Here is a 27,961-nt window from a genome sequence, read left to right on the forward strand (position 1 = left end):
TGACTTGACTTGCTTGATTTGTTTGTACTGTGACTTGCTTGAGACTTGATGGTAGGGACTTGAGACTTGACCATGTGTGACTTGCCCCCACCTCTGCTATTGAGCATCTCAAGGTCTCTAACATCTCCCAGCTCCGTGATGTCATCATGGAGGAGTGGAAGAGGACTCCAGTGGCAACCTGTGAAGCTCTGGTGAACTCCATGCCCAAGAGGGTTAAGGCAGTGCTGGAAAATAATGGTGGCCACACAAAATATTGACACTTTTGGCCCAATTTGGACATTTTCACTTAGGGGTGTACTCAAGAGTCATACAGATGTGCGATGAAACTTTATTCAATACAAAATACATAAATAGAGCATCTGCGGGTGAAATCAGTGGCAGAAAATATTTGTACACATAGAAATACATTTATATATGCAGACAAAAAAAGCTGCGGTGACTAATAGAATCAAAAAAGGGCAACTCACTGTCAAATGCAAATATTTATTTTACCTCTACCAATCCCTTTTATGACAGCCATAACAAATTTGATTAGCATAATTAAAATAAGAATATTTATTTCCTTGGCTAAACAAATTTCCCTGTCCAAGTTCTACAAATATTCAAAATTCTAAAAAACATTCTTAAAAAAAAAAAAAAATCTGTGATGAAACGGTGTCAGCTAAATAGCTTAAACAGCCTTGATTTGTGAAGACTACTACCACTGGATTGCCTGTTACAGATTTATTTTTTAAATTAAAATCACTGAGTTCGACCCAGTTATCTGCTGCATTGGTATAGATGCATGGGACAGTTTAAGGGCATAAAAGCATTCATTCTCATTCGGACAAGTAAATAACTGAAATAACATCCCACATAAACTGTGCAATTCATGATTCCATCAGCATTGGCATCAGAAATAACATCCCAAAAGTGAAGCAGTAAAACAGATCAAGCTGATGGAAAGAAACATTCAAAGGCAAACAATAATAAATAAAAAAAAACTGGTGTGAGGCACCAAATCAGCATTTTGTTTAGGTGATATCTGAAACAGACATAGGTGTTGTGCTTTCAATAACTGAAAACTTTGGCAGTATGTGATATGCATCTACTGAATAAAACATGAATAGTGTAGCCCAAATAAATGATATTAAGAGTCGTCTTTAAAATAACTGCTGCAAAATTTAGAAAATGTAAACAGGTATGACAATTCACTACACTTGTGCAGCCAGATGGTTAAAAAAAAAGTAGACTCTCCCTCAACAGATATGTTCTTCTTAAAACATCCCTTAAAGAATACAGCATTTGATCTCTTGAGGTAACGCTTACCTAAGTGCTGTATCATTTAGACTCTTCCTTTGATTTTAAATCTACACATAAATATAAAATTCAATAATATTGCTTCAGTTAGCAAATATATATGTGAGCTTTTTAAAGAGAGTGATGCAGTGCACAATAATAATGGAAGGTCTGTTGTAAGTGGCGTTGTTTTCTGAACCCTAATGCTCATTACTGTATTCAGACAGACTGTGTGCGGTGTGAAGTGCGAGGCTGATTTATGCAGGTGCGGTCTTGAAGGCGCTCCATGCGTGGAAACAACGGGTGAAACAGTGAGGCTCGTTGCCCTTGCGCACCAGGCGCAGTTTTCTGGGGTGCTCTGCATCCTTGGACCTCATGTGCTGAATATAGACCTGATTGAAGGGTGACACAAATGTTCAGCAGACGCAAGACATGCCAGAGGGCAAGTGTGAATGTGTGCAAAGATCAAAAACTAAGTGCTGGTGTACAATAAAACTGCCACTCAATGTGTCACTGACCTGACAAGCCTTCAAGCTCAGTTTAATCTCCACCTGGCTTGTCTGTGTGCCAACCCACATATAAACCTAAAAAAATAAAAAAAGTAAAACAGCTCAGCAACAAAAATCGCTGCCAAGAAAATCTGTTTGACTGCAAGCATGAAGCTCTACCTCTTTCCCATTGTCCAAAAGCATGATGTCGTCATCGGCCAGGTCATCTTGACAGAAGTCTGAGCACTTCTCTGATACAGCAAAGTAACCCTTCTCATTGGAGCACCTGAGACAAAAGGACAAATCTATAATTACCTCAAAAGTGTAATTTATTTCTGTGTTGGTAAAGCTACATTTTCAGCAGTCACTACTTCAGTGTCACATGATCCTTCAGAAATCATTCTAATAGACTGATTTGGTAATCAAGAAACATTTCTTATTATAAGCAATGTTGAAATCAGTTGTGTTCAGTTGTAATATTTTTGTGGAAACCATGATACCTTTTTTATTCTTTAATGTAAACTTAAAAAAACAGCATTTATTTGAAATAGAAATCTTTTGTAACATTATAAATGTCTTTGCGATCACTTCTGATCAAATTGAATGCGTCCTTGCTGAATAAGAGCATTCATTTCTTGCTTAAAAAAAAAAAAAAACCCACCCGACTTCAAATTTTGAACAGTAGTGTATTTAAATAAATTAACCTGAAATGTAATACTCACCTAAACAGTCTAGCGTATTTCATGTACTCTGCGTCTTCATCATATGGCTTCTGTGAACCGATGCCAACCCAGAAGAAATTTTCTGGCTCTTCTCCTTCATTTATCACCTGAAGAAAAGTGGGAAAAAAAGAAAACAAATTGTTAAAAAATAAAAATAAAATCAATCAAGCTATAATGTGCATGTTTTGATTTTCATAAACGCGGTATGAACCTGTTTGCTGTAGGTGTCGTCAAACATGGTGTTCATGATGTCTTCTGCCAGTTTAGCTTCATCTGGGTCTGCTGCTCGGCCCACCCACGTGTACACTATTCCCTGGTTGTCTGTACTTTCAAATGGCACCTACACAAATAATGTCTGAGTAATTAACTGTTTGTAAACCACTGCAAATGATCTTTATTCCTTTATTATTATTTGACGATTTATAATACATGAACATGTTGTATAAAGTACATTAATGTTTACCTTCAATATGAAGCAGAATTCAGAGTTGAGGTTACTGGAATCTGTGGCTATTTGAATAGTCCTAAAAAAACACCACATATGTAATTTTTTATTATTATTATTATTTTAGATATAGCAGATTAATATGCGCTAACTGGACAAAACATAACATAGTTACCTGGTGCATAGCGCACTTCCATTTGTCCTGATGTGGTATAAACTTGGCTGCACACTGTCCACTTTTAGCTTCCTCTTGCCTTTGTGGATGATGAACTTCCTCTTGAAATGTGACAAGAACTTAAGATTCTCCTGCTGCTGGGTCATCCTCACAACCTGAAATATACACAAGATGATGACGTCTTCTTGAACTTTTATTTTATGTCATAACATACATGATACATGAGGATTACATAGTCAAGGCAACAGGAGTCACTTCAACAGAATGAGGATACATTTCATAACATGCACATTAACCATGTAAACATGTGGTACCTCCAGTTTGCCTGGGAACAAGCTTTCAAACTTCTTCTGCAGGCTGAAAGTGAAGGTCAGCCAGCCCATGTTGGATGCCTCACGGCCCTGCCAGAAGTAAACCACACACTGGAAGTCTTCTTCATGATGTTTGTCCTCATCGTCTCCTTCTCCTTTCTCTTTGTCTTTCTCCTGATCATCCTCATACTCCACTGGCACCCAGTACCTGAGACAGACACAAATATCCAATTTTTTTATTGAAGCATAAAAATTGTAGGTATCTAAAACAATAATAGTTATTTTAGTTAGTACAAATCAGTAACTTGCATAAATTGACACCAGCACACTGAGGATCAGATTTAATAGAAAGGGTGTGCTATAACTTTTTTTTTGTCTAATGCAGGGGTCCTCCACTCTGGCCCTTGAGGTCCACTTTCCTGTTGATTTTAGCTCCAACTCTAATCAAACACAGCTGAACAAGCTAATCGAAGTCTTCAGGATCACCATAAAGTTACAGGCAGATGGGATTGATCAAGGTTGGAGCTCTGCAGGAAAGTGGACCTCGAGGGTCAGAGTGGAGAACCCCTGGTCTAATGATTTCACCTAGTTAACAATCATTATTCCGTCCATCTGAGAACTGATGAACATTAAAACTTTACATAATTTTAGTGAAACCCTCTGACCAACCTGCAGAGAAATACGTAGCAATCCTGAGTATAAAAGTGACCAAACTCCTCCTCTGGTAAACGGGCAAACTTCTTTCCCTCCAGAACGAATCCCTCCATGCCATCCAAATCCTCGTTCCACTCCTCCATCATCTGCTCCGCCTGCAAGAGTTACAACAAACCCACAAAGATAATGATTTTTACAGAATTGCAGCAAAAAAAATGAAAGGCTGGGATTAATGAGCTGTTAATTAAGGTCTTACTTCTGTGAGAGGCATCGCTGGCTGTCTAGGAAGGAACAGAGCTGTTAGGTCAGCTTTCATCTGGTCCTTCTGCTCTGCATCCTTCTTCACCTTTCCAGTCAAGCCCTCTTTTTGCTTCACACTCTCTGCGTTCCTGGTATAATCCACCTTCAACACGTCATCCCAGTTCTTGAACTTGGATTTGAAGACCTATTGATTGTAAACATGGTATTGGAGCAGTAATTGGAACATTATTTTCAAATGCAGTTTCATTTAAAAGGAGGACTGTAAATAATCTTTTATTTTGTCAATTTTACCTGGCACTCTGTGCCCTCCAGATTACGGATGGCTTTTGTAGTACCAGCAAGTGTTGCATTGCCTCCTCTCCAAACAAATATTTCAAGACCAGTGTCCACCAAAAAGACAAACCTTGAAATTAAAAAACAAAAAAAACTATCAAATTGAATCACTCCCACCAAAATACATAGAGCAAACAGCACATTAAGCTCACCGAGGATCGAGTGAGGATGCTTTCAGAGGCACAGACTCTAATCTGATGTTCTTTTTCCCATAAACCCTGTACAATCTGCCCAAAACACAAAACAAACAGGATTAGTGCAAGTCACATCAGGGATAAGCTGGAGGGGCTGTCCTGGGTGTAGTTTTTGGTGGGGCACCTGGTTGGGTATTGAGTATCTTCTACTGTGTAAAATCCACTGGCAGTTCCACCCTCAATATAAGAAATCTCGTTGTTGAACACCTAAAAATGACACATTGCAGAAAAATATAGCAGAGTATATACTGATAATGCAGAAATACATCATTTTGTGCAGAAAAAAAGCTTGTTTTACTGACTGCAGTGAATTCTTCACTCTCGTCTCCCATCTCCTCTCTGATAGTCCTGCACTCAGCACCCAAATAATTACGGAGGTTGACAGCATGGATGGCAGAGCCGGCTTTCTTATCAAGGGTAGCTTCCTGCCCGATCCAGTAATAGATCTGCCAGTTCAGGGATCCATTGTCATCCAAGTACGCCTGCAAAAATGCATTACAAAGCATTCATTGAAAGAAGGGATGCAGATCTCATAAAAAAAAAAAAACAAGATTTAAATGATGTTGAAATGACATTTCAACATCATGCCCGTTTAACATGGGAAAAAAAAAAAAAAGTACAGGCCTGACCTTGAGAACAATGTAACAGTCTGCCTCATAGAACTTCCCATGGAAGGCCTCGTCCACCTGGATGGGTATAAAGTTTTCTATCTGCCAAACGGAAACACCAGGGATCTGCCCCACATCCTCCATGAAGAACTCAGAGTAATCCAGAGGAGGTTTCTCTAGCTTCTTGTCCCATCGTTTGGTTTTTAGATCAGAGTATTTCAAGTCTCCATTCTCCTAAAAGATTGTGAGACACATGAAGACCAGGAATGTTTTGACATATACCATTATAAAGGTTCCACCATGAGCTCTGCTGTTCTCTTACCTCGATGGATTTATTCTTCTCCTGAGCCACGTCTGACATTCCCTTCAGCACCTGTTTAGCCTGATCATCCTGGGTTGAGTCCTTGCGTCTCCTTAGCCTCATCTTTCTGGCCATATGGTCTCTTGGGCTATTTCCTGCACAAACATCATGTTGCAGTTTGAGTTGCATTACACAGTTATAGTTTGTTTTGTTACTTCAAATTCAGCATATTGAGCCAACAACGGTTAGGTAGGTGCGAACAACAACAACAACCCTCTTAGAGAGAAAAAAGAGAAACATATATTGTACCTCCACCAGCTGCTGCCACAGTGGCTGGAGATGCACCAGCCAATCGCAGTTGGTTTTGCAATGAGAAGTCTATGTTGTACCACTCAGCTGTCCTGTCCACTGGTTTAGGGGGCATTACTAGATTTGGATTCTCACGGACATCCAAAACCTAAATAAAATTATCAGTGTCACAATAACAAATTTATTCAGCATTTATTGAAAGGGTCATATGATGCTGCTAAAAAAGAACATTATGTTGTGTATTTGGTGTAATGAAATGTGTTTATGCGGTTTAAGGTTCAAAAAACACATTATTTTCCACATACTGTACATTATTGTTGCTCCTCTATGCCCCGCCTTTCTGAAACGCGTCGATTTTTACAAAGCTCTTCGGTCTGAAAAGCAAGGTGTGCTGGGATTGGCCAGCTATCCAGTGCGTTGTGATTGGCTGAATACCTCATATTGTGACGGAAATGTTACACCCCTCACCATATTGTGATGCTGTGTCCCGGCCGGAGCGACGACACAAACACATTAAAACTCATTATAAACAAGGCATTCGTTGCATCCAGTGGGGACATAATTACGGATTATAATGACTTATACTGTCTTTTTACAAGTTGCATATCACGCCGCGTAAACAAAACCATGTCTGCATTTGTGATCTGAGAAACGACAAACAACAAGTGCTACTCTACACTGCTCAAAACTCGCGTTTGAATCATCAGTGGCAAATCCTTTAAATATGAAAACGTACTTACAGGCTGTGAGTCAGCATTATTTGGCAGCAGCAGCAGCAGCAAAATTAGGCATTTTAGGGGGGCGTGGACGAGTCTTAACTTTTATAAAGAATATCTCTTTGGGTTTGAGACTTTAGTCTTTGCAACTTTAGGGATCTTATCTATTCACGAACAGCTTATAACACTCCAAAGAGAAAGGAAAACTTGAAATCGCATCATATGACCCCTTTAACGGTTTTAACATATGCATGAGTGTTTGTGGCTTTACTCTTATAAGTACATAAAAAACATATGTTAACATTTAAAAGTTTGGGGCTGGTAAGATTTTCTAAAATGTTTTTAAAGAAGTCTCTGCTCAGCAAGGCTCCATTTATTTAATCACAAACACAGTAAAAACAGTAATATTGTGAAATATTACTACAAATTAAAAGAACTGTTTTCTAAGTTCTATGAAATCATTCTAATATGCTGATTTGGTGCTCAAGAAATATTTCTTATTAATTATCAATGTTGAAAACTGCTTAATATTTTTGTGAAAACTAATCGTTCAGGATTCTTTGATGTATAGAAGGTTCAAAAGAACAGCATTTGTTTGAAATAGGAATCTTTTGTAATATTATAAAAGGAAAATAATCTTACTGGCCCCAAACAGTAGTGTAGGTAATAATAATACGAATTTTTTTTCATTTTTAATAAAGTTCATACCTCCAGGTCATTGAGGAAATGAATGGCCTCTGGTAATGTCACAAGGCGGTTCTTGTTCAAAACCAGCTTTTTCAATTTTCCACACCTGAGCAAGTCAAAAAGCCACATATTATTAATATCAATATCATATACATTTGTTTTATAAATTATGTCTAACTACCAATAAACGGTCAGTTCTCACCTGCAAAGTCCCTCAGGAACAAGTTCCAAATTATTATTTGCAGCCATGAACTCAACCAGGTTGGACAATTTTCCTACACCAGACGGAAGCCCATCAAAATCAATTTTGTTTGAGTTCACATACAGCTTCTTCAGCTTAGACAGCTTGCAAATGGCAGACTGCATATCACATTAAACGGGGGGAAAAAAGAGACAAGATTAGCAACAAGTCATCAAATATATCAATGTAAGCTAAATGACAATACTATTAATGTGATGAAGCATTTTCTCCTGCACATGCGCAAAAGCACTTTCAAGGCCCAACTACATCTGATAAGTGCTAAGTTCCTCTGTTTTACTTTATATGGCAACAAGGGACTTACAGGCAGGGATGTGAGCTTATTTCTAGAAAGGTTGAGCGTCTCGAGTTTTGTCCACTGATCTATGCACAGCGACAGTTCAGAAATCTGATTGCTGCTCAGATTTAGCCGTTTGAGATTAGCCAGTGAATACAAGCATTCTGGTACCCGAGACAGATCATTGCAGGACAAGTCCACATCTACATAGAAACACAAAATATTAATTATACATGGAGCAACAGCAAGTACAGATACTGATGATTGTTTCACAGAGAGCAAAGTAACACCCCTGGATCTCTACCTGCTAGATTGGTGAGGCCCTCCAGACTCGTGGGCATATTATTCTGAGTACGCTGAGAGTTCCTTAAATGGAGGGTTTGAAGGGCCACCATAGCAGGTAACTGCCTGTTACGACAAAGGCACACAAGCGACACAGAGTTTATCAGAGTCAATGCTGATAACACGATGTCATCTGAAATGAATGTAGCCTTCCTCCTATTTGGCAGTGTACAAACTGCATAGACAGAAATAAATCAAATTGTAAAAACCATCTGTCTTACCTCAGCTGTGCATGCATAAGCGGATTATTATTGAGTATGAGGGTCTGCAAATGGACCAAGCGTCTCATCTGAGGAGGAAGACTGTCCAAATTATTGTCACTTAGGTCCAGGTACAGCAGATCAGTGAGGTTAATGAACAGCTGATTTGGTATGTTATCAATGCTGTGAGAAAGAGCAAACATCAGAGATGAGTACCAGATTACACATGTTCCCAGAAATCCATGGTTAAAACCATTATGACCTCAAAATGACAAAAAATGTCATGTAAATACTCCCCTTTTTGACTTTGTCATGTTTTTATCAAGTAGAAATTGTGGGTAAAAATATTTTTTTTAAATCATCATCATTCATACTTATCCAGTAAATCACAAACACTTGGAAATGTCATGGGGCCTTCAAATACAGATGTGGGCAAAATGTGGGGGCCTTGGAGGTAGAAAGGTTGAGAACCACTGATATAGATGGATGATGCATTGGGTCTTTTTTCAGCATCTTGCACCATGTGCATAGCATTTCTAAGATGATGTGTGAACTTAAAAATAGTTCAACTTTTAAAAACATGTCTCAAGATACCAGTGTTTTTTTCCATTCCTTCAGTAGCACTCAGTCTAGCTATTACTGGGCACAAAAATGCATCCTTTGAGTAGGCCCCCAAACCATCCCCAAGATCTCTTCCAAAATACCATTGTAACAGATCACAAAACGTAAAAAAAATAATAATAATAAAATTTGAATAAAAGTGCGTTTTCATGAGTAATCATCATTCCTCACTTCCAAGAACATGAATACAAAATAGAAAAACTAACCTATTGTGACTGAGGTTTAAGACTAACATGTTCCTGGAGTTCTCCAAGTCCCGAGGGATTTCTGTTAGTTGGTTGTAGCTCAGATCCTGAACAGAAGATGAAAACTCATCTAAACACACATATCTTTTACCATAATACAGCACACAATCTATGACAAATTTACATAGTTTCACTAATCAAGACACAGACCTGTTTAAATCAAATTAAATCATGCACTTAACTGAGATATAAACTTAATCCACCCAAGAAAGAAATAGACACAAAGTAATTCTCTACATACCAGCACAGAAAGATCATCCAGCTGAAAAATATCATCGGGAACACCAGAGTTCTTCAAGTTGTTAGCTCTGGCCACAACTGCCTACAACAAAACAACAAGGGCAGATTAAATGCTGGTCTGAGCACTGAAAATATATATAGTAAAACTGTGGAAAATAATGCGGTGTTGATTCAAAATGCAGTTCAAATATTTGGGGTCAGTAAGATTTTTTTAAACATTTTTGAAAGACGTCTTATGCTCACCAAAGCTGCATTTATTTGATCAAAAATATTTGACAATATATAAAACATTTTATAAAATAAAATATTTAGAATTTGTAATTTATTCGTGTGATTGCAAAGTTGAATTGCTCCATTATTCCAGTCTTCAGTGTCAAATGATCCTTCAGAAATCATACCAATATGTTGATTTGGAGCTCAAGAACATTTTTTTATTATTATCAGTAGCAATGCTTTACATTTCCTGTCTCTGGCGTTTCTAGTCAATTAACGTATTTTCCGAGCTGATAATATAACGTTAAACCTAAGAAAATGTTTTTAAAAAGCACATGGCACCATAGCTCATTACTTTACAGTGTAGCAATGACTGTCTTTTTGCAGTAATCCACTTGTCATAGTTTGATGAGTGGGCAGATGACATGAAGCGACCCGAGGTTAGCTGCACTGAAAACACATGAGTGCACATATCCTACATACAGCTCCCGATCGGGTGAAGTTCGGGGGATTTTGTCCACAAAGTGATAAGAGCACATATTATTTTATAATTTCACACACAGCCATGCTCGTTTCCTCTTGTCAGCGTTTGACATAGAACTCAAGGCATACAGCGCCGGACACGGACAGATTGTTACTGTGGCAGCTAACGACAGAACAGCTTAACCTTGCGCACATTTTTATATTTAGTTGCATTGAAAAAGTTTCATTTTAATTAATTCAGTCGATCTTTTTACCCCGTTTTAACATGGGTTTCTAAGTTAGAATCCTTCATGGCAGCACTCATCGGTTACTCAGGAAAAATACTTTGATGAATAGAAAGTCCAAAGGAGCAGCATTTATTTGAAATATAATATTATTAAACATTAAACAAAACATTACTAGAAATATGATAAATGTCCTTATTGGCACTTTTAATACATCCTTGCTGAACAAAAAAAATTTGTTCACTTATTTCAAAAAACAACAACAACAAAACTTCTGACCCCAAACTTTTGAACCGTAGTGGATGTAAACAGTTATGTTAACTATTTAAATATCCTTATGTAAAATGTACATGTGAGAGGAACATGTGATTGACAGTATTACGAAATATTTCACATTACCCTCAGGTTGGGAAGACTTGACAATTCTCCATGCAGCGTCGTCAGGCTGTTGTGACTCACGGACAAATGTTCCTGATTTCACAGAAAAGAGCAAAAAAGACCCAAGATTGAGCATTAGTAAGTTGACAGTCTAATTGTGAAATATGAAATTGTGACTCAGCTGTGAAATCGACAATCACCAGTTTCTGCAGGGAGGACAGTTCCTCTGGAAGATAGCAAAGCCCCGTTCTGTTCAGCTTCAGCCATCGCAAGCTGCTCATAGACTTGACATGCTCAGGAAAATAACCCCCCTGTGTTCAACAGAAGAGATACAAGTATTACAGTCTCAAATCAGACCATCATGAGCCACATGAGTCAGCTTCTGTGTTAGTGATTTGGCAGTTTTTGATGGATCTGCTACACTGATGTAATTTTCCAAACAGTCTTACTTGCTTCAGTCTGAAGCCTAAATATGATCTACAACAAGCTAAACCTGGTACAAGGATGTCATTTCAAGACAGAAAAATGATGGGGTGTTTGCTATGGCAACAACATGAGCCTGAGCTAGAAAACTTGCATGCTGTTCACACAGTCATCTCAAGATGAGTACATCTGCCTGAAGTGGCTTTATATAACTCACAGACTCACAGAGCATCAGTGCATATTTACTCAAGTGAACCAACACTTGTGGAAAACCGCTAAAGGAACTCGTGTAAGAGAATTCTGTATAGAACATATTTAATGCTTTAAAAATCTTCTTTCTCATATGCATACTGATAAACTCTCTAGTCTAAAAGAAGGTGCAACATGTTTTGAAAGCCAGTGCGTCAGCAGCGCAGTTCATTTATCGAGGCCAGACGCGTTACAAAGTGTCACCCAACACATCTGACTCGCTAACAAACTTCTAGTTATTTCCTTGCTGTCACACAGCTTGACCTGACCGCGACACATTTTGAGAAGTCGCAAGCTAACGCCCAGTGTTCTTCTAAGCTAGCAGTTAGCGCTGCTAGCTCACCATCTCAACCGGTTTTGACACACTAACTAGCCTACATCACTTTCCTCGCTTGAACGAATGATTTATTAACAAAACCCAGTACAAATAGACGTATTAAAGCAGAACTCTTACCTTAAAGTCGTTCCCACTTAGGTCTACTCCCCTGATAAAGGGGAGAACTCCGGTCGCGGCCATGTCTAATTCAGGATACGGCTTCAGTCGCAGTCTCGCAGACGCAGCCTATCTGTTTTGGCAGCGGCTGCTGATGGATCAAACACTCCCCCGCCCTCCGCTCACATGGTACAGCCCACTAACTACTCAGCGTTACCAACCACTCACAAAAAGTTTATTTCTGTTTCGTTAAAACTGCTACTTAAACCCGCTCAAACCGTGCTAATCTACACCCTGCTGCAGTTGACTCATTGCTGAATCATTTGCAGTGCCTTAGATACACTGACAGGGCCTGGGACAAAGATAGGATGGGTTGGATGACTCTACTGGGATAATGGGCCCCCCTCATCCTAGAGGCCGTCACAACATTCCCAGTTGTTCAACCTGGACAGTATTGGTAATTTGTGGGATTTTCTTCTTCTTCTTTTGGGAGGTCTGGAGTAGCATTTTATGCTACTGAGTCCATTTAACATTTACATTATATATATGCATTTAGCAGACTTAAAAAAAAAAGCAAGTGTCAACAATATATAAAAGTATATGTAATAATACTTACAGATGTAAAAGTACTGCATGTCAACATAATTACTATAGGACTAACAATAGGAAAAAAACGTGCATAAAATACATATTGTTCATTAGTATTATTCACTACTCACTGTAATGACACTATAATGTAAAATGACCAATTAAATAAAATTGACCAATAAAATGACCAATTATGGTATTTAAAATGCATTATTAACTTTATCTGATAAATCTTTGAGTTCAGCATTTTACATTTTAGATTGTGTGACACTGCTGTAGGTCTTGCAATATGTAAACAATTTACTTTTAATTACTTATAAAGTAATGTTTTACTTAATAACTTTATTTTGCACAATACAATTTATTATACATATAAAAATAATTATACATTTGATAAAATTGATTTAATTTACATGTTTTTCATTTTACAAAAATCGCATGAACCATTTATTTTCATGTGCCCTGTGGACAGGTGACCCGTGTGTGACCCGGCTCATGACATATTCCACAGGTTCTCTGCCTTTTGGCAGTGGGAGGCTTGTTTGAGGTAGTGCTGGCCTTTTTGTTCCCAGGATGTCTGGCACCATTTCCTCCAGAGAAATCTGTGGCTGAAAAAGTGACAGGAAATGGAAATTATTAGCAAAAAAGACAATATTGAAGAAATTATTGCCAGATGAAATATTTACATATCTTGGAACTCATATAAAACAATCCCTAACTGTTGTTTTCTTCCTCCACAAAATGTAGCTCAATGGAACACAATCAAAGCCAATTGGGACATACTTGATGTTTAATATGTGGACTAGATTTTGCAGCACAAACCGACATGACGCCTGACAAAATGTCAAAAAAAAAAATGTTGCACTTGATTTTAATATATTTTAAAGTGTAATTTATTCCTGTGATGGTAAAGCTGTATTTTCAGCATCATTACTCCAGTCTTCAGTGTCACATGATCCTTCAGAAATCATTTTAATTTACTTATTTGATTTAATATACTTGAGATTTGATGCTCAAGAAATATTTCTTATTATCTTATGCTGAAAATGGCTTAATATATGAGAGGAAACCATAAAACATTTTTATCTGGATTTTCTGATGAATAGAAAGCTTAAAAAAAAAAAAACATTTGCAATAGAAATCTTTTGTAACATTATAAATGTCTGATCAATACCTTGCTGAATAAAAGTCTTAATTTGTTTTTTAAAAATCTTACAGACTCCAAACATTTGAACAGCAGTCTATGTATGAATGATCCTTTTCAACATATTCTGATCATATTTTGCCCATGAATAATACATTTTCAGTGCAAAACATCATAGACAGGCATTATACCTGGAGCCACATTTTCGTTCGCCCACTGGAAGAACCCACACTGCTGATCACGTGGTTTCCCGCAGGTGTGGAACATTCGGCTCTTGTTTGGTCCATCTTTCATGACGGTCCTAGTCACTGCAGGCTCATTACAGTTACACATAGTTTCACCATCATCACCTCCAGATCCTCTGTTGTTTTGCCTCTGCTGAGGTACATTCCCAAAGCTAATTGAGGGCCTGGGAGGTTGAGAATTCTGACCCAGGGGTCCTCTGCTCTCTCCAGGCGGTGCCTGCTCAGCCGGCTGATCAGCCCACAGGAAGAACTTACAGTCTCCTGTGTTGCACTTGTAGAACTGACGGCCTTGATTGGGACCCTCTTTGCGAACAGTGAGAAGAATGGCATCCTGACCACAGTTACACACAATGGCACCGCCCTGGGCTGAAGCTGGTGGTTGTGCTGCCCGTGGAGGTGGCAGACTGGCTGGGGGGCGGCTGCCGTTGGCTCTGGGTGCTGGAGGTCTAACATTCTCCACCCTGGATGGAGGTGCTGAGCTGGTTCTAGGTACATGATGCTGATTTGATCCAGAGCTGGTATGTGCCCGAGAGCCAGATTCTGCTTCTCCTCTTCGGATATATTTCAAGTTTAAGACCTCTCTGAGAGTCTCATCACATCCTCCGATGCATCCAACAAATTCAAGGGGCATCATAAGTGGCAAACTTCCCCTCTTGAATTTAAACTTCAGCCTGTCAAAGATTATATGAATAAAACCAAAAGCAGTATTTAAAATTACCCTCTTTATTTTGTTAATACACTACCTATATTATTGGCCTAGTTAATGCAGTAGAAATCATGAACTAACAATGAACAACATTTGTAGCATTTATTAATTTAGGTCAGGGTCGGCAACCTTTTGGGCATGAAGTGCGATTTCCAATTTTTCTGGTTAAACACTAAACCAATAAGCCAATCGCGTAGTGTGACTGAAGCTAAATGGACGGATCTGCAGCGGTCGCACGAATTGTTTGCCAGAGCCACATGCATCTGTAGACTATAGCAGGTTAATTATTTATAGCTCCTAACCCGCTGTGTGACTACGAGGAATGATTACCTCAAAATGTATGTTGGAATGCAGTTTTCCCTATTGCTCGCGTGCCAGTTATTATCCCTCTGCAAGCCATAGGTTGCAGACCTCTGATCTAGGTTAATATTAATTTATAAATGTTGTTTCTTGATAATTCATGTTCGTTCATAGTACTGAAAAATTATTTTACAATTTAAGTTAATTTACACAACTTACGCAATTAATATAGATAGAAATAAATATGAATTGCTGTAAAAGTATTTTATTTTATTTCATATTAGCTACTGCATGAACTAATGCTAACATATAAAACCTTATTGTATAAATGTCACCAAAAATACATTACTGTTCAAATGTTTGGGGTCAGTAAGTCTCTCATTCACACCAAAGCCGTATTTATTTGGTCTGAAATAAAGTTATACAAACATTTAGGCCAAACTTAAATCATACAAAATAATATATAAGCATCAAACGAAGTTACTTACAATGTCAATTACGCACAACAACCGGGGGCGATTGTGTAGCTCAGAGTCCAGATGTGTTACGAGAGGAAGGGAAGCATCATGCCGCCCCATCAGCAGCAAGTTAGGGGTCACAGGGTCAGGATCAGCAATGTCAGATGAGACATAGCCTAAGGGCTTGGAGTTTAGAATGCCTTCTATTTCAATCATGACTGTACGTAATACCTCTTCACTTACAGTTTGAGCACCAAGGGTGGTCTCCAGGGCAATTTTGATGGAGCGTATTTCGCGCTCCCAGGTTCCACCAAAGTGGGGCGCGTGTGGAGGATTAAATTGGAAGAAAATCTTCTGCTTGGCCAGAGCTGCTTGAAGGTCAGGGGTTAAGGATTTATAGGATTCCAGTAGCTCTTTATTGCCTCCAATGAAGTTGGTACCTCTGTCAGAGAGAAGTTAAAATGGTTTACCTCTACGAGCAATGAAACGCCGGAGTGCCATCAAGAAGGAATCTGTATTCATGTGGCCGAGTAGATCAAGGTGCACGCACCTAGTAGATAAATTGTTTGAGGAAGCTGACGGAGAAGAGGGTAGCGTCGCTGGAGAGATTTCACAGGGTAAGAATGTTCGGACAAGGATAACTCGTCAGCAGTGAAAGCTTGACTGATGACATAGGACTTAGTTGGATGCGCTTTAGGAATGAGGGTGAAGGACACCGTAGCGCCATTAAGAGTCTGAACATCCTGTCTCACAGTTCTCAGCTTCAGGCTCTCATATTTTCCACTTATCCTCAGTTTTCTTGAAGCCAGTTTTTCAAGTTCCTGAACAAAATAATTGAGACATATTAACAAATATATTACATTTTTTCTCCATCATTCAGTTTTTGATCACACTTAAGTCATTCAGCAGTACTACTCATTTTTTGGGTATTCATGGGTATGAATACCCAAGTCACTCATAAAATTGCAAGCTACTAATTTTAGTAGCTAATGACCATTGTGTACACAAAACTGTCAAATTTGTCCATATTCATCATCTTGCGTGTAGTTGTATAACATATACTATATGACCAAAAGTACACTACTGTTCAAAAGTTTGGGGTCAGTAAGAATAAATTAGGTATAAATTACATTTTAAAATAGAAAACAGTTATTTAAATAGTAATATTTCACAATATTACAGTTTTTACTGTATTTTTGGCCAAATAAATGCAGCCTTGGTAAGCATAAGAGTTTTCTTTCAAAAACAATCAAAAGATTTAAAATAGAAAACAGTTATTTAAATAGTAATATTTCACAATATTAGTTTTTACTGTATTTTTGGCCAAATAAATGCAGCCTTGGTAAGCATAAGAGTTTTCTTTCAAAAACAATCAAAAGATGTTACCAAACTCAAATGGTAGTGTATGGGTGTGATGTCTTGAGTGTCCACATTCTTTTCTCTATATTTCCAATTTTTTTTAATGTAGAAAATCTGTCAAGTTTTAAATTACTTACCACAGTGTCAAGGGGTAAAGGTCGCCATTTGTTTTTTGGTTTACTAGTTACAGATATAACTTTTGCCATGGGATCCTAAAGAAAAGATTAAAACCAAACAGAAAACTTACAATGACATAAATATGAACTACAAAGCTTACATATGTTTTTTTTTAAAGTTCTTAACAAGGTAAGCTGAAGAACACACCTCCACGCACATCTGATACAACACAAGGCATGCTGTGTGATTGAAAAGACGATGTCTTTTCCAGCTGAATTCAACCGATTCCTCTTCATTAGGCTCATGGACAACTATCAAAGAGAAATTTCACACACGATAAAGTGTATGTGACAACACTACAAAGCACTTGTTGCATTTGGAGTACCTTTGATTTTAAAGAAAGTTTCAGGGACGAAGGCTTGAATGGCTTTAAACCGTTCTACCACAAAGCCAAGGGTCGGGAACTGACAACTGCCATAACTGATGAGCTGATCAGAGAGAGATTCTGGGAATATCTTCTGCAAGCGTAATGTCTGGAACCTGGTAAATGATGCGCCTGAAGGAACACAAAGTACATTCGCTAAACATTGTCTAAAAGACAGCAGTTTGTGTTTAAGTCTTTTATTTTGAAATGCCTACCGATGCGGAGATCCAGCTCCTGTCTCACATCCACCGCATCACTGATGTTGATATCCGGCTCAGTAAGGGTCTCACAGGCTCTCCTTATGGAGTTTGAGGTGATCTCAGAGAACCGTGCACGGAAGACCTGAACGTTTGGCTTCACTTAATTAAAAGATATCCCATGTTAAAAGGCTGTTAGGAATATACAGCATCAGTACAGTGAACTAGAACCATGATGCACTAAACTAACCTGCTTTGCAAACATCAATGATCTCAAAGCCGATATTTTCTCCTTCTCTGTCACAATCAGTCCAAATGACCAGAGCTTGACACTGTCTCACCTCTCTCTCCAAAGTCCTCTGGATTATGTAAATACATACATTAAAATATAAAACACAAGCTCATATTCTAAAAATACATCTAGCTGAAAGAATGAAAATTAATACTTTGATCGGTATAAAGTTCTCAGGGCAGTACTTCTCCACCTCAGCATCAAACAACAGGACTGGATTACAACTATGCCTGTGAAACAGACCACATGATAAAGTTTATATATTTAAAGATATAAGAAATATAACCGTTTACCATTTCTGAAAAGGAGCTTTGAATTCAAGACTCAAGAGATGTCCCGATACAGATGTCATGCATACAGCTACATTCTGTGGTGGGAAAAAACACGATCAGCAAATAGAGACTATATGTACTACTTCTATCTACATATTTCTCAGTAATTAATAAAAAATGTACTTACTTGACCAAACAGGTTGTATTCATACTCATATATTTTGTTGTAAACAGAGTAACCTTCTCTCTGTCAAGAAAACAAGATTTATTACCACTGATGATCATTAAATAACAACTCGTTTGATAACTATAAGATCTGACATTACAGATCAAAGTAACTGTATAACAGTCAGCACTCACTCTTCTCGACCTCCCATTTGACATGATCTCTGCTATGCCCTTGGCTGCATCGTTTTTCTCAGCAACACAAAGCACTTTCTTAATCTGAGTGCGCCTTATCATGTTTACAGATATTTGTCTATAAAATCGACTGCCAATCACTCCTAGTGATCTAAACAAAACGTTCATCACTGTGATCTAGCGGCGCATGATCACTGTAAGTTACACCCCGGACATTACATCAAAATAACAGCTTGTTAAACAACATAAAACCTATAAGTTAACTGAGATAAAAACATATCAGCGTAAACGTAATGTCTTTGATAAAACGCTCAGTAATTTTTTTAATTAAGTGCGAACACAGCAGATGAATAAACAATTCCGGCGCCTGATGAGAATTGTCGTAAAAAAATACCGTAAAGCAATGTGCTAGAATCTGGTTGCTGTGTTGAGTATTTTTCCAACAAAATTTAATGTACTAAAAACAAATAATAATAAGATAAAATAGTGAATTTTCACACACACACACACACACACACACACACACACACACACACACACACATATATATATATATATATATATATATATATATATATATATATAACGAGTCTTGTCCTACGATATGAATAATATAGTTTCTCCCCTTGAACAACCACAAAGCGTGTCATAACAAATTGCCTGTGACAACTTACTTGGAGACCTACGTAGGCAGCATATTTGGGCATCAAAAGAACTTTCCGAGTCCGCTGACTAGAATACCATAACTGCTGTCTAGCTAGGCAGCTTACTAGGTTTTGAAACACAGCTACTTCCTCATCAGGACAGTCTCATGGGAAGAATACGATCGTTTAAATATGGCTGCTGTTGGAGGCTGTCAGTTTATTGAGCGGCTGGAGTACATCGAAACAGTGGTGTCTTCGTTTAGAGTTCTTATATAGACGCCGGATTATAAATAGGTTTATATAAGCGGCGACGATTGATAGATGTATCAGATTTATGGCAGCTGACGTCAAAGGTCTGTCAGGCTGGAGAGCATCGTCTTCAAGCTCATGTATATCAGATCGTGATCTGGCTCAGTGGACTAACCAGCCGTGCTGCAAAGAGAGCGATAGAGAGAGAGGGGGTCCTCAGTGCACAACGTATTTATGATTTGTGTTTTCAAAACGATGTCTCTGTGAAATGTTCTGTTTTCATTGATTGTGATACTGAGCATGGAAGGATATTTCTGCTGATGTCTCTCTATATACTCCGAGAACATGATTGGCTCACCAGATGTGGTGGCTTTTACCAAAGAAGATGACTTTGGGGACTCGTTCTCGGATCCATGCTCACTTCCAGAGGAGTTTTCTGTGCCTTTGTTTGCTCATGCTGCCAATGCAAATCCCTGGACGAAGACATCCTATGCTAAATTCTCAAAGGATTTCATACTGGTCTCTGAATTTTCGGAACAGGTCGGTCCACAGCCTTTACTCACCATTCCCAATGATCCCAAAGTGTGTGGGACATTTGACCTTAACTACTTCTCACTTCGCATCATGTCTGTGGACTACCAGGCGTCTTTTGTTGGACATCCTCCTGGCAGTAACTACCCAAAGCTCAATTTTGTGGAGGATTCAAAAGTTGTCCTGGGTGATTCCAAGGAAGGGGCGTTCGCTTACGTCCATCATCTGACACTGTATGACTTGGAGGCTCGTGGATTTGTACGCCCCTTTTGCATGGCCTACATTTCCGCAGACGAAAAGAAGATCATGCATCAGTTTCAAGAACTGTCATCCGAGTTTTCCCAGGCTTCCGAATTTCTCAAGTCAGGCAACAGGAAAGCTTTTGCAAATGAACTGGAAAAGAAACTGAAAGACCTAGAGTACACCAGATCAGTGCTGCACAAAGAGACTGAGCTGCAAAAAAAGAACAATGGCTGTTATTCCACACAAGCTATTGAGAAGGCGAATGAATTAGCAAATGTGGAGAAGTCCATCTATGAACACAAAGATCTGCTGAGGCAAATAACATCTTATCCTTCCAGGAAAAAGAAAGATGTAGATTTTGTACAACGCGAGACAGAGAAACTGGCTGACATAAGTGTATTGGACGATACACTAAATAGTAATCATTCTGACATTGCAGATAAGACTGTGGAAACCGAAAGCGATAGTAGAAAGTCCTCTTACACGCCTCAGCTCATTAAGGCCAAATCTGCGAAGTGCTTTGATAAACGCTTGAAAACAATGGAAGAGCTCTGTGATGCCAACTTTTTTCACCAAACTCTAGAGCAACTAAACATAACTGAGAAGTCATTCCGAGGAGATCTGTGCTTTATTTACACTAGCCAGATTGGCAGGGCTCTTCTGGGCAAACAGAGAGTTACTAGTTTTCTCTTCGAAGAATGGGAGAAGGAAGGAACCTCAAAGAACTTAAATATTTTTTCCCACAATCCAACAGTCCCTATTCTGAACTTACCTGGCGAGCTGCTGAGTCTCGAATCATACACCACCTGCATAGATATAGATCACATTAAGCCAGGTGTGGAGTCTATGGAAGGGCCTCCTGAGTCCAGTTTATCTGACATTACGCAGGAAACCTCAGAGGCCGCCGACACGGAGACCAAAGGGAGTTTCAGTAGCGACAAGAGCATTGAGGCTTTTGGAGGTGTCAGTCCTTCCAGTCTACAGACAAATTACTTTGATGGTCTAGAAAGAAAGAGCAAGGTATCCATTGCATCACCATCTGAAAGTGCATCCAGCTATGTTGCCGTCCCACAAAAGATGACTGATGGGAATCTAGTCCCGATGGATGCAGCCTGCTGTATTGGACAGGACGGTTTCATTTTTGGGGAACCTTTACCTGAGCTTGCTCAGGAGTGCTGTGGCGACACAGTGGTGAACCAAGAACCTCTGTCTCTTCTTCAGGGAGACCCTGCCTTACAGGTGGACTACATTTTGGAAGAATCAGCCCTTGCAGAGAGCCCAAACATGGGACTGACTTTTTCTGAACTGAACACTGGCGTTCTTTCTGAGGAGGTGGCGAAAATTAATATAGAATATGTCTCCGATAGTACGAGCTTTATGAGCGCCTCTACCAGTTCTGACCGTGCTGTGTCTCCGTTCACCTACGGCAGTGCGTTGACGCTAAAGCAGAAGAAGAAAGCTGGTCACAGCGCTCTTCGATTCATCAGGCAATATCCATTTGCTCAGCAAGCCATTTTCTGCCTTCTGAGTGGCCGAACGCTTGTTATTTTAGGGGTGGATGAGGGCACGGTGAGGAAGCTAGTCAATGCTTTGTTCTTTTTCGTTCCCAATCTCGGCAAGTACGGTGAAACCGTCCAACCGTGGCTTTCATCGCCATTTCAGCTTACCGACCTGCAGAGATGGAAACTTATTGGGTTGCAGAGGTATGTTGAGAAAAGCTGACCTGTAGTCAGTCAATAACTCGGTATCATAGTTTCAAAAGTGTTTTTTTTGCTTGCAATGCTTTAAATCAGTGACAAAGTGCAGCGTTTCATTTATTTTAGTAATTTCCTATTTTTTTCCAGAGCTGCCTCCCCGGCTGGATCCAGCATTCTCCACTCTTTGAATCGATACAGCCGTTACATAAGCATTTTGGACTGTGACAGCAAGACCCTCCGGTGTCCACCATACAAAGGAACACTAATAAGCCATTTGGCAGACCACAGGACTCAGATCAAACGTGGCAGTACCTACTTCCTCCATGTTCAGGGTATGTTGACTCAGCTTACAGCCAAGGCATTCCTTTACACATTCTGCCATCATATTCACCTTCCCATGGACATCAACGACCAGGGCTCGGTAACGTCACGCAGGACTAATTTCTTGTTGCAGCTTGGCTACACTGTGGAGGAGAGTAAAATCGTCCAGTACCTGAGTGAGCTCATCAAGCAGCATTACATTCAGGGGTCATCGATGGGGGGCGACCAGTCTTTTTGTTTTAATTACACCACCAGCTATTTGTACAAAATCTGATTGTGTCCACTATATGTTCAACATTGACCCATTGATAAAAATCAGGAGACCAAATGTATTGAATGTAATCACCTTTTTTCTCTTCATGGCATTCCAGGAAACAACAGGTTGAACATCTGGTGTTAGAAAATGTGGTATTGACTATTTGTTTAGTGTAGAGGTTGCATATTTAAATCTATTGCCAAGCCGTTTTCTGTAAAATGGTTCCTCTTGTGGTTTGAGGACCTTACAAAAGCTCTGAAATATCAAGATTCAGCAAAATGTCACTGTTGTTCAAGCACAAGTAGTCTTGTTTTGAAAGAGGCTGTACAAAACAGCTCATTTAAATATGTGTAGCCACATGCTTGTTTTCATTGACAGCAAAAGCTACACCAGAACAGCAGCAGTAGAGTCTCTAATCACAATTTAATTAATCTGGTCCCGGTATCCCATTTAATAATTAATGTTTTTTTTTGTCTTCACAAGCAAAGCAACTGTTGCTGCATGAAAATCACAAGCATAATTTTTATGGAACTAATTTATGAGGCAATAGAATTTATAATACACATTCTCCTCAATATGCAGCTATTATAAAATGCATTAACATTGTGTATTTAAATTAGTAGATAATTTGATGTTAATTCATGGATTAGTCAGTAATTAGCTTTATATACGTGCGTGATACTTGCTTTCTGGACTTGAGAAATAGTTAATACACTAAACTAATTAGTAATATAGGGAAACCATGCAAATTAGCCTGAGATTTATCCTTTTTTCTGCCCTCTCTAGTCAACATAAAGTCTGAGGGGAAAATTTAATATTTTGTATAACTGAATACAAAAATGAACAAAGGCATTATTAAACAAACAAAAAATGAGCCAACTGCCCTTCGTGTTTTAACGTAATTGTGTGATGAGGTGAATGAATGTACTGCATGTAAAATGTCACATCGTGGAGAACGGTTACACAACTTTTCTGCATGTTTGAAGAACACAAAAATGTAACTGTGGCAAATTATAGACACTTCCATTGTATCTCATGTGTTGTACTATTCAGCCTTTCTAGATGTATTTAAAATTGATATAAATTGTTGTCTTAAGTTGTGTGCAAGCATCGTCAGCACGAGTAACTGTGGATGAAGTAGCACTTCATTCTAATGGCTGTTGCACTGATGTGAAATGAACGATAATGGTGGTTGTTGTCAAAATACATTGTCTGTAATTGTTATTCCCACTACTGCATGATAGCAGTTGTAGTCCAGAATTACAGATCTTGACTGCCACCGCTGTTTCATCACAAGTGTGTCTTAATATCAAGTTGTGTTGGCTACCCAGTAATTATTGGCCTTTGTCACGATTTGTTAGAGACAGATTTTTCAGCATTTAATTGCAGAGTCTGTTGAATGTAAATTGAGAATAAGCCATACCATTATATGCACATTAACTTCTAAGAAGGTTATTTATTTTTGCTGTATCTGAACAAATCTTGTTTGCTGTAACTGTCTTAATCATGCATTTTTGTTGCTACTTTTCATAAATCTATTTTAAGACAGTATTGTGAGCTTGTCTGGGGTAAGGTGAGGTATACTGTTCATGCTAAAGTATTTATGGATGTTAAGTCAAGTAAATTTTGAAGGTCAACTGTGCTTTAAGTTGTTGCCCACTGTGAAATTTCTCTGGCTTCAATTTCATTAAATTATTTCTGATTTAGCTTTGTATTGCTTCTTTTAATGGCATTATTCCTACAGAATAAAACTTTCCTTTATTAAATAGTAAAAGGCACATGATTTGTCTCATTCTGGATTGGTAATGACTTGCACATGTAAACTTATTAGAGTAAATAGTAACAGTGAGAAGTAAATTTTACACTTAATCAGCAAGAAAAAGATCCAGTCACATGTTCACATTTACAATATTTCAGGCTTTATTTGCACTGCATGTACAGATTAATTGTGCCAGTTGGTTATTTTCTTCTCTGTTGATCTGTTTAAGTGTACACAGTAAAACTTTTCATAGATTACACAGCTTATTCCACAATGGGTTTAACCACAGAAATGAGAGGAAACATTACTAGAAACACTAAAGAAACCAATTAAATGTGTAATTAAAAACAGACCATTTGATAATTTATATAAATGGTAAGTCATCTCATTGAGGTGCATTATAATTGCAGTGGACAGCCTTTGTGCCCATTAAATCAATAGAAATCTTTATTCCAGGAAGAGCAAATAGACACAAAGACAGTAATTATAACTCTGGCAACCCAGGCATTGGGAACTTTCCAGCAAAGTCTTCGACTTCCTTTCGAATTACGTTTATTTTCAGTTGGTACTTCTCATTTTGAGCCAGTTCATCTTTAAACTCCTTCAAAGTTGCTTTAGGATTCATGTTTCTTTGGATCTCCAATGTCAACTCAATGCCTAAGGGCAGATACACATTGTCAATTATAATATCAAGTATAATATTCTTCAAAGGGTTAGTTCACCCAAAAATGAAAATTAGCCCATAAATTACTCACCCTCACTGCATCCTTTCTTCTTTCAGACGAATCCAGTCAGAGTTATATATAAAAAATTGTCTTTGATCTTTCAAGCGGTTTAATGCCAGTCAGCGGGTGTTGCAGTGCTTCATTCCAAAAGAAGTGAAATAAAAAGCGCCCATCCATAAAAAAACAAAAAAAAGTCTCACACAGTTCCGGGGGGTGAACAAAGGCCTTCTGTAGCGAATCGATGCGTTTTTGTAAGAAAAATATCCATATTCAAAATGTAATAATCACTTTAACGTAGCTTGCACCAACAGTCCTACACGGAAGCAGCTCCGGGCGGATGATGTATGAGGTCAGCGTTGCGCATGCGCCGGTGAGTCTCGTGAAAACCAACGTTTGTTACCAGGAGCAAAGGAAGCAAAGTTTCCTTACTTTAGCAAAGGAAAACCAGTCTCCTCTTGGCTTAACTCGTCGTAACTCAACTTCACTAACTAACCAAACAAAAAAATACACAAAGTGGCACAATTCCCTAACCTAGTGTGTCTAACAACAAAATCATACTACATGTGCACCATGTAAGTCACGTGACATAACTTACCTACCCCTTTACCTCCATCCAGTTTTAACATCTTTGAAAAAGCTTTACAGGGCTTTCAAATGTCACAGATCAGGAGTTTCGGCCCAGCCAAGTAGGTAAGATATTTTACATGGCAATCAAAGCACATCACAAACTAAACCACAAAAAGCGAATATCACAGCCCAAGTTCACAAAGCCGGCTTTCGAGTACACTGGCGTTTCCCTTATATAGCACAGCTGGACGTCAATCAGCAAGCGCGATGGAAGAACAACCCCCTCCCGTCATCAGACCCAATCAGCTCATCCCGAATGACTGACAAGTGAGCCGACCAATCCGCACATCACCTGTAAAAGTGAAAGTAAAAGGGATGGAGAGAGAACACAACAGGGGAAAAACTCAATGCAAAAGAACACAAAAACAAGAAAATACTCAAACTACAAGTCAGCGTCACATAGGGACGTAACAATATCGAAATCCTCTGACATTCTTATTTACAAATCCTCGTTTTGTACTTCTAATTAGTGACCGTTGTTTTGTTTTGATCTCTTCCCTGCGCTTCCACGTTCGTCACTTCTGAGCGGCACATGCGCAACGCTGAACTCATACGTCATCCTCCCGGAGCTGCTTCCGTGTACAACAGTGAGCGCAAGCTAGATTAAAGTGATTATTAAGTTTTAAATATGGTTATTTTTCTTTAAAAAAAAACGCATTGATTCGCTACAGGAGGACTTTGTTCACCCCCCAGAGCCGTGTGAGACACGGGTTTTTATGGATGGGTGCTTTTTACTTTTGGACTGAAGCACTGCAACACCCACTGACTGCCATGAAACAGCTTGAAAGTTCAAAGACAATTTTTAATATAACTCCAACTGGATTCGTCTGAAAGAGGAAAGTCATATACACCTAGGATGCACTGAGGGTGAGTAATTTATGGGCTAATTTTCATTTTTGGGTGAAATAACCCTTTAATGTTACATTATTGCATAAAACTCACCCCGGTGAATGAACTCGGCAACCTTGCGGAAATCATCCTCCAAAAGTCCTCGAGATGTAAGAGCCGGAGACCCTAAACGAAGCCCGCTGGGGCGCAAGGCACTTTTATCACCTTCATTACAAAGTTTGGAAAAAGGAACGGTGGAATAGCTGGTTAGATTATTGTAATAAAATATACAAAAAGATGTCCAACATGATCAAATTCATTGTACAGGATTGGTCAGTTACACAGCTATTAATAATTGATTATTTTCAATGCACCTGGGCAGGTGTTCTTGTTGCAGGCAATGGCACAAGCCTCCAGGACTTTCTCTGCTCTTCCTCCATCAGTTCCATTTGGACGCAGATCAACCAAGATGAGATGATTATCTGAGCCGCCTAAATATAAAAACAAAAGATAAAGCAAACACAGCTGCAACTGTATCCAATCTCGTTCACCCTCAAGACAACAGTTTGATTTACCTAAAATTTATATGGGGGGTCATATGATGCGATTTCAATTTTTCCTTTCTCTTTGGAGTGTTACAAGCTCTTGGTGCATAAAGAAGATCTGTAAAGTTGCAAAGACTAAAGTCTCAAATCCAAAGAGATATTCTTTATAAAAGTTAAGAGTCAGCCACGCCTACCTAAAACGGCTCTTTCTAACACGCCCCCACATGTCTACGTCACGATGTAGGAAGATTTGCATAACGCCGCCCAAATGTTCACGCAAAGAAAGAAGGTGTAACTTTTATTCTCGCTGTAGTTTTGTTGTTTCCACCACCATGTCGTAAAGACGCTGTGTGCTTCGTTGTAAAAGCGAAACTACTTTGTTTGGTCTTCCAAAAGAGGACGATATCTGCTTTGTCATGCCTGGAGCTGAACCGTACTGGTTGCTGAGGAAATACTACAACTTTGCGCTGTTGATTGCCGGATCGGCTTTCACCGTGGACGAAGCGGAGTCCAGCCCGGAGTCGTCACATGTCCTTCCGGCCGCTCCTTTGTCGAAAACGCCGGCCGCGCCGTCTCTCAAGCCCACCCACCTCTGCTCACTCTAACCCTCCCACCATTCCTCACGCTAGCCCCCGGCCTCTGCTCACTGTAGGCCGCCATGTGTGACGCTGTTTCGTTGTGATAGCGAAACTACTTTGCTTGGCTTTCCAAAAATGGACACTAGAAATCAGTGGTTAAGTTGTATTTACAACACTGTTCCACGTTTTCCCAACGGAGGCACGAGAGCTCGGCGCTCCCCCGGCCTCCCCCTACCCTTCTCTATCATTAGCGGTTGTAATTACAACAGCAGATTCGGCACATTCGTGATAGAAAAACGGCACTTTCACGTTATGGTATTACAACTGTGAAATTACAAACAAAAAAATACACATTCTGAGACATGAACTGAAATGAATTGTGAATTTTATTAACATTAAATCGTCCTCCTCCCATTTTCACCTTAAA

General features: G+C 39.0%; 3 protein-coding genes and 1 pseudogene across 4 annotated transcripts; 1 reads left to right on the forward strand and 3 right to left on the reverse strand.

Moving 5' to 3' along the window:
* Positions 1-311: 311 nt before the first annotated feature.
* LOC107591675 (FLII actin remodeling protein) lies at positions 312-12,365 on the reverse strand. Its single transcript, XM_016280900.1, has 27 exons — positions 12,091-12,365; positions 11,165-11,275; positions 10,986-11,057; positions 9,668-9,748; positions 9,388-9,473; positions 8,582-8,743; positions 8,323-8,426; positions 8,046-8,221; positions 7,685-7,842; positions 7,504-7,588; positions 6,080-6,227; positions 5,792-5,925; positions 5,491-5,703; positions 5,164-5,343; positions 4,986-5,068; positions 4,820-4,894; positions 4,626-4,737; positions 4,330-4,518; positions 4,089-4,228; positions 3,423-3,627; positions 3,109-3,263; positions 2,952-3,012; positions 2,700-2,828; positions 2,489-2,595; positions 1,947-2,052; positions 1,797-1,862; positions 312-1,670 (listed from the first exon to the last, which is right to left on the reverse strand). The coding sequence occupies exons 1-27, from the start codon at positions 12,151-12,153 to the stop codon at positions 1,536-1,538; spliced, it is 3,336 nt and encodes a 1,111-aa protein (XP_016136386.1). The 5' UTR covers positions 12,154-12,365; the 3' UTR covers positions 312-1,535.
* A 691-nt stretch (positions 12,366-13,056) lies between these two features.
* LOC107592418 (DNA topoisomerase 3-alpha-like) lies at positions 13,057-18,981 on the reverse strand. The gene is made up of 13 exons (XM_016281929.1): positions 18,532-18,981; positions 18,359-18,418; positions 18,193-18,266; positions 18,054-18,129; positions 17,858-17,966; positions 17,626-17,769; positions 17,372-17,542; positions 17,194-17,297; positions 17,007-17,081; positions 16,061-16,331; positions 15,754-15,950; positions 13,993-14,785; positions 13,057-13,265 (listed from the first exon to the last, which is right to left on the reverse strand). Exons 1-13 carry the CDS (start codon positions 18,697-18,699, stop codon positions 13,111-13,113), a joined length of 2,397 nt encoding a protein of 798 aa, XP_016137415.1. The 5' UTR covers positions 18,700-18,981; the 3' UTR covers positions 13,057-13,110.
* Positions 18,982-19,326: 345 nt separating this feature from the next.
* On the forward strand, positions 19,327-24,106 carry LOC107591684 (Smith-Magenis syndrome chromosomal region candidate gene 8 protein homolog). 2 transcript variants are annotated; one of them, XM_016280919.1, is made up of 3 exons: positions 19,327-21,901; positions 22,043-22,227; positions 22,350-22,455. In XM_016280919.1, exons 1-3 carry the CDS (start codon positions 19,770-19,772, stop codon positions 22,373-22,375), a joined length of 2,343 nt encoding a protein of 780 aa, XP_016136405.1. In that variant the 5' UTR covers positions 19,327-19,769; the 3' UTR covers positions 22,376-22,455. The 2 variants fall into 2 exon arrangements, with proteins under 2 accessions (XP_016136405.1, XP_016136398.1); XM_016280912.1 differs by having other exon boundaries at positions 19,330-21,901; positions 22,043-24,106.
* A 359-nt stretch (positions 24,107-24,465) lies between these two features.
* The window catches only part of LOC107591706 (serine hydroxymethyltransferase, cytosolic-like), a 7,189-nt pseudogene continuing 3,693 nt past the window's right edge, over positions 24,466-27,961 (reverse strand).

Source organism: Sinocyclocheilus grahami, unplaced genomic scaffold, assembly GCF_001515645.1.
Source record: "Sinocyclocheilus grahami isolate Dianchi unplaced genomic scaffold, SAMN03320097.WGS_v1.1 scaffold9.1, whole genome shotgun sequence".
In the NCBI taxonomy this organism is placed as follows: domain Eukaryota; kingdom Metazoa; phylum Chordata; class Actinopteri; order Cypriniformes; family Cyprinidae; genus Sinocyclocheilus; species Sinocyclocheilus grahami.

What these genes read in the sequence shown, in the direction of transcription:
- LOC107591675 (XM_016280900.1), bottom strand. Translation starts at nt 12,153, where the DNA reads ATGGCCGCGACCGGAGTTCTCCCCTTTATCAGGGGAGTAGACCTAAGT. An exon ending in TGCTACGTATTTCTCTGCAG is followed by an intron (nt 3,628 to 4,088) that starts GTTGGTCAGAGG and finishes TGTCTGTCTCAG; the next exon opens with GTACTGGGTGCCAGTGGAGT. An exon ending in TTTTGGACAATGGGAAAGAG is followed by an intron (nt 1,863 to 1,946) that starts GTAGAGCTTCAT and finishes TTATTTTTTTAG; the next exon opens with GTTTATATGTGGGTTGGCAC.
- LOC107592418 (XM_016281929.1), bottom strand. Translation starts at nt 18,699, where the DNA reads ATGAACGTTTTGTTTAGATCACTAGGAGTGATTGGCAGTCGATTTTAT. An exon ending in TCAAACAATTTATCTACTAG is followed by an intron (nt 15,951 to 16,060) that starts GTGCGTGCACCT and finishes TCTCTGACAGAG; the next exon opens with GTACCAACTTCATTGGAGGC. An exon ending in CCACCCTTGGTGCTCAAACT is followed by an intron (nt 14,786 to 15,753) that starts GTAAGTGAAGAG and finishes TAATATAGGTAG; the next exon opens with TGTATTAACAAAATAAAGAG.
- LOC107591684 (XM_016280912.1), top strand. Translation starts at nt 19,770, where the DNA reads ATGATTGGCTCACCAGATGTGGTGGCTTTTACCAAAGAAGATGACTTT. An exon ending in AAACTTATTGGGTTGCAGAG is followed by an intron (nt 21,902 to 22,042) that starts GTATGTTGAGAA and finishes ATTTTTTTCCAG; the next exon opens with AGCTGCCTCCCCGGCTGGAT.